This window comes from Engraulis encrasicolus, chromosome 9 (genome assembly GCF_034702125.1).
Source record: "Engraulis encrasicolus isolate BLACKSEA-1 chromosome 9, IST_EnEncr_1.0, whole genome shotgun sequence".
NCBI lineage: Eukaryota > Metazoa > Chordata > Actinopteri > Clupeiformes > Engraulidae > Engraulis > Engraulis encrasicolus.
This window is the reverse complement of record NC_085865.1, coordinates 4,832,718-4,843,388: the sequence shown is the minus strand read 5'-3', so window position 1 is coordinate 4,843,388 and position 10,671 is coordinate 4,832,718. Positions and strand designations below refer to the sequence as shown.

The 10,671-nt window shown below is 50.2% G+C and overlaps 1 protein-coding gene across 1 annotated transcript; it reads right to left on the bottom strand.

The window, feature by feature from the left end:
* Positions 1 to 1,984: 1,984 nt before the first annotated feature.
* LOC134455391 (dermatan-sulfate epimerase-like protein) lies at positions 1,985 to 9,740 on the bottom strand. The gene is made up of 3 exons (XM_063206410.1): positions 5,985 to 9,740; positions 5,020 to 5,279; positions 1,985 to 4,110 (listed from the first exon to the last, which is right to left on the bottom strand). The coding sequence occupies exons 1-3, from the start codon at positions 8,542 to 8,544 to the stop codon at positions 3,208 to 3,210; spliced, it is 3,723 nt and encodes a 1,240-aa protein (XP_063062480.1). The 5' UTR covers positions 8,545 to 9,740; the 3' UTR covers positions 1,985 to 3,207.
* Between the last annotated feature and the right edge of the window lie 931 nt (positions 9,741 to 10,671).

Here is a 10,671-nt window from a genome sequence, read left to right as displayed (position 1 = left end):
GAAGTGTGCACTGTATGTAGAAGCTGTGTGTGTGTGTGTGTGTGTGTGTGTGTGTGTGTGTGTGTGTGTGTGTGTGTGTGTGTGTGTGTGTGTGTGTGTGTGTGTGTGTGCAGGCCTGTCGAAACGGGGGGACAAAGGGGTATGTTGTCCCGGGCCCAGGTAGATAGGGGGCCCATAACTGTGTCCCCATTACATTGTATGTATTGGGTAGGGGGCCCTTTCAAATGACTTTGTCCTGGGCCCAGCAAAATATGTCAGTGGCCCTGTGTGTGTGTGTGAGAGAGAGAGCGAGAGCGAGAGCGAGAGAGAGAGAGAGAGAGAGAGAGAGAGAGAGAGAGAGAGAGAGAGAGAGAGAGAGAGAGAGAGAGAGTGAGAGAGCATGAATTTACAGTACTCACAGACGGATTAAAAGTGAACAAAAAAAACAACAGATTCTTCTGAAACTGAAGCCTGGACCTTTGGGGCTTGCATGTGTACAGTCATCGTATTACAAGTATTCTAGTTAGGGCTTAACTTGTTTTCTCTGTTTGTCCCTTCAAGAGCCAACAGCTGAAAACCCTTTGATTTTACACAATGCAGACTAAGCTTAAGCTTTCAAGTCAATTATAGTTTTGCTGCTCCTTCTCATCTCCTGTCTCTGGCTTAAGAACATCACTGAACACACACACATGCACACGCACACGCACACACACACATGCACACACACACACACACACACACACGAGAGTATCCGCAGCATACATAAACCCAGCAATCTCTACAGCAGAGTGCAAATTTTTACTGACAGTCGTCACAATCATCTGGAGTACCACACCGACGGCTCCAACACAGTAAAAAATGTGGTGTGCATTTCATTCAACACTTAGTGCAGGGGTGGGGAACCTTTTTCATTCGAAGGGCCACTTCAAATTGCTCCAAGGGCCGTAAAAATCCTCCATGGGCCCTACCATGAACACAGACCAGGATTTCACCCTGCACTTTACTGCAGGCTAATATTGAAGGCAGCCACCTTTAGAACAGACCCCACCTTCTCTAGGACCCCTGAATATAGCTTAATTGTATGGCAAATGCCATTTCTAATATTCCTTTACAAAATACTGTATGTCATATTTCACGTGATGCTGCATAACATTACAATTATGTTGTGGGCCGGATAAAACGGCCTCGAAGGCCACAAACGGCCCTCGAGACATAGGTTCCCCACCCCTGACTTAAGTTAGAGGGTACTCTGGGCCCAAGAGTTCATTGAATTCTAAGGGTGATGATACATCTGACGACTTTTTGAGAAACACGTTTGGGCAACCTTATTGTAAGACTTTACTTGGACAGTTCATCACTGCAACACTTTTATAGGGAAAAATTGGATCAGAAGTAGACAAATTTCCTCGGTGGTTTTATTGGGAAATTAGGAGCCAGTAATGCCGTTGCTCAGCAAAGTTATTCAAAATGTTGCCTCGTGTATCATCACCTGAAGTGTGGAACAAATTAAAATTTCAGAGGACCTAGTGAAGGTGGGCACTGTTGTAAAGGAGGGCGCCTCAAATAAAGGCCTAAAATGCAGGGCGAAAAACCCTGGGGTGAATTTCTCAAAACCAAAGTTGCTTACTACATTAGCTGGGCAGTCATGGGTGAGCGGTTAGGGCGTCAGACTTGCATCCCAGAGGTTGCTGGTTCGACTCCCGACCCGCCAGGTTGGTGGGGGGAGTAATATACCAGTGCTCTCCCCCATCCTCCTCCATGACTGAGGTACCCTGAGCATGGTACCGTCCCACCGCACTGCTCCCCATGGGGCGCCACTGAGGGCTGCCCCCTTTCACGGGTGAGGCATAAATGCAATTTCGTTGTGTGCAGTGTGCAGTGTTCACTTGTGTGCTGTGGAGTGCTGAGTCACAATGACAATGGGAGTTGGAGTTTCCCAATGGGCTTTCACTTTCACTTTCACTTAGCTACTTTGTTGTTTTCAATGCATTTTCCCATTGGCAACTACCGAAGTTGGTAACAGGCTAACAACTTCTCTTTTGAGAAATGCACCCCTGCTGGATTTTTTGAGAAATTTGAAGTGGCCCTACGAATGAAAAAGGTTCCTCACCCCTGACTTAGAGAGTACTCTGGTGTACTCAAGTGTTAAATTGACTCTAAGCGTTGAACACTGCACTTTTTACTGTGCAGCAACAGTTTCAGTATGAGCAACCTCCCATTGTTAAAGTTACTGCAAGTTTTAAAAAAAAACACACCGTAATGTGACAACGTGACACAACATACGCATGTTTGTGGCAACTTAAAAGACGGTCATAATAACAGAGATAGCTATGGCAATTACAAAATAATATATCATGTTTATAGATAGATATAAATTCTCAGAGGCAACTAAGTTATATGTAACTATCACACCCCAAAGAAACAGTTGCAACTCAACATCACTTCTTTACCGTGTAACAGAATAACAGTAAAAGTATATCATATAATCTCAATTCAATATAAAAGTTAATATCTATTTACCAACAAAAAAGAAAAAAAAAACATCATGATTATACGTACAGATATCTCTTAAGAAAAAAATATCCACACCACCTGTAGCTGGCTACCTTTAATATTCCCTTTTTGCTCCTCCAGTTTATGTAAACACACACGTCTCTTCTTACCATCATCAGTGCAAAAATACAACATGAAACAAGTCACAAACTAAATAAATAGGCATCACTATTATTCATTTGTATGACCACCAGGGATGGGCAAAATTGATTCATTAGTCACAATCCAGTGCCACATATTCCAAATGACTTGGCTTCAGTCAGGTGGTTGGCTGGTTGAATGATCACCTGGTTGAATAGGACAGGTAAAACAAGGACAGTGTTGCCAGATTGGGCGGGTGCCCGCCCAATTGGGCTAATTGGGATGAGCGTCGGCAGGTAAAAACAGGAAAAATTGGCCATTTGGCGTTTTTTTCAGCCGTTTTGGGCCCATAGAGGTCAATGTAATTTGTTGAGTTTGGGCGAAATTTAGCGCATTTTGGCGGTTTTTGAGAACCTTTTGGGCGGATTTGGTCAGACAAATCTGGCAACACTGAACAAGGAAGGGCATTTGGAATATGTGGCCCAATATTGTAACTGAAGAACCCATTTTGACCATCACTGTAATGAGCTCTATTATATTATAACTCGCTGGCCCGCAGCAATTGTTTGTTTGTTTGTCTGTTTGTTTTTTTCCTCAACTGGTGTACCTGGAGTATCCCAGCCTCTTCATCAAGAGGCCACAGGTATCCTCGATGAGCCTGACCTCCTTGCGGGGCATGCTCTGCCTCCACATGTTGATGTTGGCCGGCGATATGTCCCCCTCGTACATCAGGTTGTACAGGTTGGTGGAGGTGGTGAACATGAGCTGGTTCAGCGCGGCGGGCGTCACGGGCACGCCCAGGAAGCCGTGTATCCTCTGGGCCGCGTCCTGGGGGAAGTTCACCACGTCCTCGAACCTCACCTGCAGGTAGGAGGCCTCGGGCAGGGCGCCGCTGACCCGCAGCACGGCGGAGGTGTGCGCCAGCCACAGGTGTGCCAGCAGCAGCACGGGGTTGGTCTCCGAGCGCGAGAGCAGCCGCCACAGCGGGCGGAACTCCTGCGTGAACGCCGGGCACCTGTTCCTGTTGACGTCCTCCTTGAACATCAGCGCCAGGTGCTGCGGGACGTTCTTGAGGGCGTACAGGCTGGGCTTGCTGTTGTACAGCATCAGGTAGATCCAGGAGCGCGGGTCCCGCACCACGTAGATGGCCTTCAGCGAGGGGCCCACCACCTCCTGGATGAACGGCAGCTTCAGCGTCCAGCTGCCGCTGCGGAGGTTCAGCACCACGCGGGCGTTGGGGTACTCGACGACGTGCCGCCGCAGCTCGCGCACGTACTCCACGTCCCGCTCCACGCTGCCACGCATCTTCCCCTTGACGTCCGCCGCCAGCTCTCTCCGGCGCGCGCGTCTCCGGCGGTCCCGTGCCAACGTCGAGCCCGAGCCCGAGCGGGCGGAGAGCTTGGGCCGCGCGGTCTCGTGCAAGGGGATGTTCTGCAGGTGCAGGTGTGTGTCGTGGACCAGCGAGTGCAGCCAGCCCTGGATGATCTTGTACTTGCCCTGCAGTAGGGGTGCAAATCACAGCCTCCATGACGATACCATTCGATGTAGGTAGATTTCTTAAAGTGATACTGTCCCATTTTTGTAAATAAGCTCATTTTGCACCTCTCCGTTCTCTGAGTATGGCAGTGCAAATTTTACGCTAGCAGTTCTAAGCTTGCAGTTAATAGAGTTAGCCGCCTGCTGGTCTCATAGGACTCAATGTTAACTGCTAGCATGGAGGCAAAATGTGCACTGCTATACTCTGAGTATTACCTTTCACCTGTACTTTCAATCGTTCTCAGTCATTTAACTTGATTATTTATGATACTTAAGAATGCCCCACGATACGGTACGCTTCGATTCAATTTGTTTTGTTTTTTTCAATTATTTTTTCACTTCTATTATGTTGCACAATTAACAGCTAGGGCATTGGGCAGGGGCCAGTGATTAGATGTTTTTTGATACTGAAGAATGCCCCACGATACGATACGATTTGATCGATGCATCCATACACATCAATTATTATTTACACCAGTGGTTCTCAAACTTTTTCCATCATTCCCCCCTTCAGAGGGTCTGAATACTTCCGAGCCCCCCCTACCCCAAGCAACAGCATTACTCGTGCAGATTAATTTTGCGATCGCTGTGCAGAATCAAAGGAAAGGTGACTGGTGGAGATTAAACAAAGAGGGACTGCAGTCGAATGCAGATGTGTGTTCATTTCCTATATTATTCAAATTCATGACAATTAATAATATAATTTTGGTGAGGGCTTTAAACTTATTGATTTATTGGCGAGACAGGAAACAATCTCCTTGGGGGGGAAAAAACCCAAAATCAGATGTCACACGCCCCCCCTGAGATGCCTCCGCGCCCCCCCAGGGGGGCTTACGCCCCACTTTGAGAAATACTGATTTACACCCTTACCTGCTGTGCGTCCGCTCGTGACCACTCGCACGCGTCCACCAGAGAGTCAAACTCGAACTCCGTCTCGGGGATGTCCAGGTGTTCGGTGGGCACGTGCAGGTAGACGAAGTCCGTGTTGTTGTAGAACAGGTGCTTCAGGATGTCCGAGCCCGAGCCGGGCAGGGTCGTTATGACGACGGTCGGCAAGGGAAAGCGCAGCACATGTGGCTCATACATGCTGCTCGGGTGTCTGCTCACGACCTCAGCGCTGGTGGCCGCACCTGGAGTAGAGTAGAGTACGTTTATTCATCCCCGAGGAAATTAAGGTGTCTGTCAGCTAAATTAGTGTTGCACCGATACCGATACCAGTATCTGTGGATCGGTGGATCGGCACTAAAATGGTGGTATCATTATCGGCGAGTACCAACAAATAGGCCACCGATACCATTTACAGATGCTGGTATGACACTTAAACAGCCTTGAAATTGAAATTTCATAGAGGTATTAAAAAAGTATAAAAAGTTTTGCTGGATTCACTTTGTATTAGTCTTTTTCCTGTTTCACAAAGGTAGACAGCAGCCTGACAAAGCCATGCAATGATTTTACATCCAAGTAGTATGCACTGCAGCCCTTCATATATATATACACATTTCTGATAGGGTGGTATCGGTATGGTATCGGTATCGGCCGATACTGCACAGCCAGGTATCGGGTATCGGTATCGTGGCCAAAAAATGGTATCGGTGCAACACTCATATACAAAACACTGTACAGTAAAAGTATAAGTATAGCACACTCTTGAGTACCACCATCAGTCTTAAATTTACACATGCTCTCTCTCTCTCTCTCTCACACACACACTCACACAGACACACACAAACACACACACACACACTCACCCACACCCAAACACCAACACACACACCCACACCCAAACACCATCACACACACCAACACACACACACACAAAGGTCCTGGTAGGCTACCTTTCCACTTCACCCCACACAGCAGCTGGTCGCAGGTGTTGGACACGAACAGCAGTTCAAAGATCCAAAGGATGAGGACGGAGAGCAGAGCGTAGCGCATCAGCTTGCTAAAACATAAATAGAACTTCCTGAACAGAGTCAAAAAGCCGATGGCCGCGCAGAGCACCACGCCGGCTATCACGTTCACCGTGAAGCCGAAGTGGAAGAGCTGGCTGTCCACCGAGGTCTGCTTGGGCACGAGCTGGGTGCCCAGGCCGAAACGCGTGACCTGATTCAGGTCCTCGACTTTGGCGAAGCCGCCGAAGCCCAGGTAGGCGGTCCGCGCCCCGATGTCCCTGTGGTTGGTCGCTATGGAGACGATTTTCTCTGTGTTGTTAATGACGACGGAGAGGCGCACGCCGTTTTTGCTGACGCCGCCGTCCAGGAAGCGGCAGCCGGAGACCTTGACGTAGGGCCCGTGCATCACGTAGGCCATCCTGCTTATTGTCTTCTGCACGGGGAAGGTGACGTTAATGAACTGCGTCCATCTTTTTTTAAACTCGGCCGCCTGCTCTGCCTCCTGAATGCGTGTGTCCGGGCTGTGTCCCTGGCTGTCAACCCAGAACATTTTATAATGGGCATCCCACACATCCATTAGCGCCCCGCTGTACCTGTCCATGTAGCGGTGTAGCGGGACGTATTTGAAGTCGATGTCGAGGTTGTGAAAGAAAGCGCTGACGGTGTTGACGGGGGAGTCTTCGCGCTTCTCCACATGGTCGACCACTAACAGAGTCTGGGAGTTGAGCAGCACCAGGGACCTGTACACACTTTTCAGGCGCATGGCGGGGGAGTAGGCCTGCGCTGACTCTCCGCTCACAAACATCATGTCGTGGTGGGAGGAGGCCGCCACCACCTCGCCCGCGCTCTCCCCCACCCCCTCGTCCGTCCACCGCAGCCACTTGCCGCACTCCCCCAGCTGACCTTCCCAGGGTGCATTGCACTGGCTGGTGGGCGAGGGGCTGAACACCAGCACGTTGTTCAGGTAGCTGTACTTGGGGCCGTACAGCGCCTCCGACACAAACACCTGACCGTTCGGGGCGAAGGTGAACGAGTTCTGGTCGGGGTGCTCGTGGCCCGGGTTGAAGCTGTTCCAGCCGTCCAGCCAGGTGTAAGGACCGGCGTGGACGATGTCGTACACGGCCCTGCCTCCCATCTTGCCGGACTTGAAGGAGACAAACGTGTTGCCTTGATTGTTGGGCAGGCCGGCTCCGTAGGTCACGACCCCCCAGTTGGAGAAGATGTGCATTTTAGGGGCGCCGTAGCCGTGCGGGGGCTGGGGTGTGAGCAGAGCGTTGTACCAGATGTACTCTGTGTGCAGCGTGGTCCATCTCTGTGCGGTGGACTGCCCCATGGGCCCGTCCCTGGGCCTGTGCTTCCTGATCTGCTGAGCGAGCCAGTTGCCCGTGCCGTTCTTCATCACGAACGAGTCCAGGAACACCAGCTGGCTCTCGGGCCCGTAGAACCAGTTGTAGTTGGAATCGGCGATGCCCACGGTCCTCTGGAAACCCGGCAGCAGGGTGGCGTAGTAGAACCAGAAGTGGTTCCGCAGCCAGTTGTTCTGCGTGTTGTCGATGTTGAAGTGACGCTGGGCCAGGAACACGTACTGCGTGATCGACTTGGCCGTGTAGCTGCCGTACGCCACCCCTTCGTCCAACGAGCCGTCCACCACGTGATTGAGTAAAAACATGGTCTTCTCCATGTAGTTCACCGCCACCTGTTTCCACACCATGCTCTCTGGGTCGTCGGGCGTGCCCACCACCACAGCCCCCGTGAGGACGGCGAGTATATTCGTGGTCTGGTGGTTCTGGAGGAACTGCTTCCCCCAGCCCCTGTACTTGGACGTCTCGTACAGCTCCTTGGTCTCAGCGCGGATCTTCTTGCCGTACAGCTCGCGCCTGCGCGGGTCCAGGTGGGCGTGGATGAAGTCGAAGGCGGTGGCGAAGCCGGTGAGCGAGTGGGCGGCGGGCACCTCGTCGTTGGGCGCGCTGGTCACCAGCCAGTCCGGGTACGCCGCCATGTGGTCCATGAAGCGCAGCAGGAACTGCAGGGCGGGCGCGTCCTCCGGGGACAGCAGGCAGTACAGCGCCAGCGGCGGCAGGTTGTTGCCGTGGATCTCGTTCCACTTGCTGGCGAACTGGTCGTGCCGGGCCGGCGGCATGTAGAGCTGAGGGCTGGAGAGCATGGTGAGCACGGCGGAGCGGATCACACGGAAGATGTGGCCGTGTGTGGTGGCCGCCCGCTGCCTCATCAGGGGCAGGTCCGCCTGGGTGAAGTAGAGGTTGGGGTGCGGGTGGGTGGTGGTGGTGGTCGCGGCCTGGAGCCGGCGCAGATCTGGCGGCGCTCTCTCACCTGCACCACCACCACCACCACCACCACCTGCGGTGACTTTGGACTGACCATTATTATTATTAAAGTCTCTGAAAAAATCTTTGTCGGACGCATTGAAAATGCCAGAAAAAGCACCTCCGGTGATGATTAAGCAAAGAAAAAATGTTAAGCTTTTAAAGCACCTTTCAGCCATGACAATGTCCCCCAAAAAAAGTTTAGTCCTTAATAATCCCAATATATCTCTCTAAAAGTACTTGAGAGAGTATATTCAGTTCAAGTATTTCCATCCATGTAAAACATTTGAAGTATATACTTGCATTGGCTACAGTTGAAAGGCATGGAGCCTCAGTGACATGTGCAGCTTTTAGCATTTTCATACAGTGTGGGTGATAGACATGAGTATGAATCATTTTAACATCGTGTTCTCTGGTTCGCCACTGGCAGCGAGTGAGGTGGAATATCCTGTATAAGAAGCATGTGTCTGTGCCTGCCGGTGGTGAATGCGTGGAAATTGCCGCCAACAGAAGAGTTAATCCAGGTCGGGAAAGCACGAAAGTCTGGCGGAGGCACTAAGCACCATCCACCGCATCTGTCAGGCTGACATCTGGATACAGCATCCTGTCTCGTTCAACTCCGATCCGATATCAAAATGAGCTACGGCAGGTAATGAATAAATTGACTCGATCATGTAAAAAAAAAAAAATAATAATACTCAAAGTCCTCCTTAGTAAATAATCCATCAAGGTGTAGTGCGACAGGTCACTGATGTCGAGGGGAGATAACGTATATCATGGTATTGGATTGGCTGTTAGTATGTCCATTAGAATCGACAGACAGGTTCTCCTTGACGCTTGGTGAAAGAATATGGAGGCTGGCACCTACTCTTGTGGCCAGCGTCAAAGTAATATTGATCTCGCTTCGCCAAAACATATTTCCGCGGACAAACATCCGTCAACCCCAGTCACTGTCCGGTCCAATGGCAGCTAACCAAGGGCTTTTTATCTCCCTCGCCCCGGCTGCAACATGCACACACCAAACTAACGGGAGCATTTCCGCACCTGACACCGCAGCCAGTCCTGCTTGTAATGTCTGCGTGGTTGAAGAACGTGTCGATGCCTTTAGTGAGATGCACGTTCATTTTCTCACCTCTGCATTTCCCTCCATTCCGAAGTCACGTTGTGAGAATTAGTCCGATACGGCAGAAGTTCAAAGGAAGTTCAATAACCCAGGTCCCGAATTATCCAACAATAATGCAAAACAACGCGCTGCGTGCGCATAGCACCTCACGGTTATGTCCAGTTTGCTCTGAACATTTTTCTCTGTGAGCGAGCTCGGAAGCGTTGTTCCTGGAGCGTGCCGTGGAACATGGAACTTGTGGTTGTGCCTCCGCTGTCGGTTATTCCATGAAGTCAATGATGGACTGTGGTGTGGTGTGGTTGTTTTGTGTAATTTGTCGGAGGAGTACACCACACAGCCTACAGAGGGCTCTCTCTACTTCTCTCTCTCTCTCCTCCCCTCTCTCTGTCTCTCTGCCACCCTCCTCCCTCCCTCCCTCTCTCTCTCTCTCTCTCTCTCTCACACACACACACACACACACACCGTCAGGTAAACTAAATGTCAGGCAGACTATCAGATTATGCCAAATGGAACGCTTAGAAGAAGAAAAAAACATGCTGGCTGATGAAGTCGACCATATGTGCTCATGAATTTGTTATTTTTATCCTCAAAATGTTTTGAGGGAAATATTACTTTGAACAAGCTGCCTTGTGATGATATGTTATTTGATCAAATATGGCATGTCCTCTATTCTAGTCTACCTGGATCCTCTTTTGGGCTTAAAAAACTAGACTCAGCTCAGTATAGATTTGCGGACAAAGCCAACATTGTACAGAGCCACTGGCCTAGGGGAATCACAGACGAGTCTCCAAGGGAAAACGGACATGAAGGACGAAATGAGATTGGAGCTCCTCTCTCTCTCTCTCTCTCTCTCTCTCTCTCTCTCTCTCTCTCTCTCTCTCTCTCTCTCTCTCTCTCTCTCCATTCAGATGCCGAGGGGGGAAATGGATGAAGGTCAGCTGCAGAATATCTGGAAACCAAGAGAGCAGAGCGGAGAGGTTTAAATATATCCAGTCACAAGGAGGCATAGCCTACATTAATGCAGAAAGTTTGGTTATGATTTGAACAATGGAATTTTACATTCATGTAGGCGAAAGTAGCAGAATGGATGTATCCATTCTACAGAGAAGGACTGAGACCTTGGTACGTACATGAGAAGGCACGAGCACAGGGCCACTGAAATAGAGATCCCGATACAGGTTTT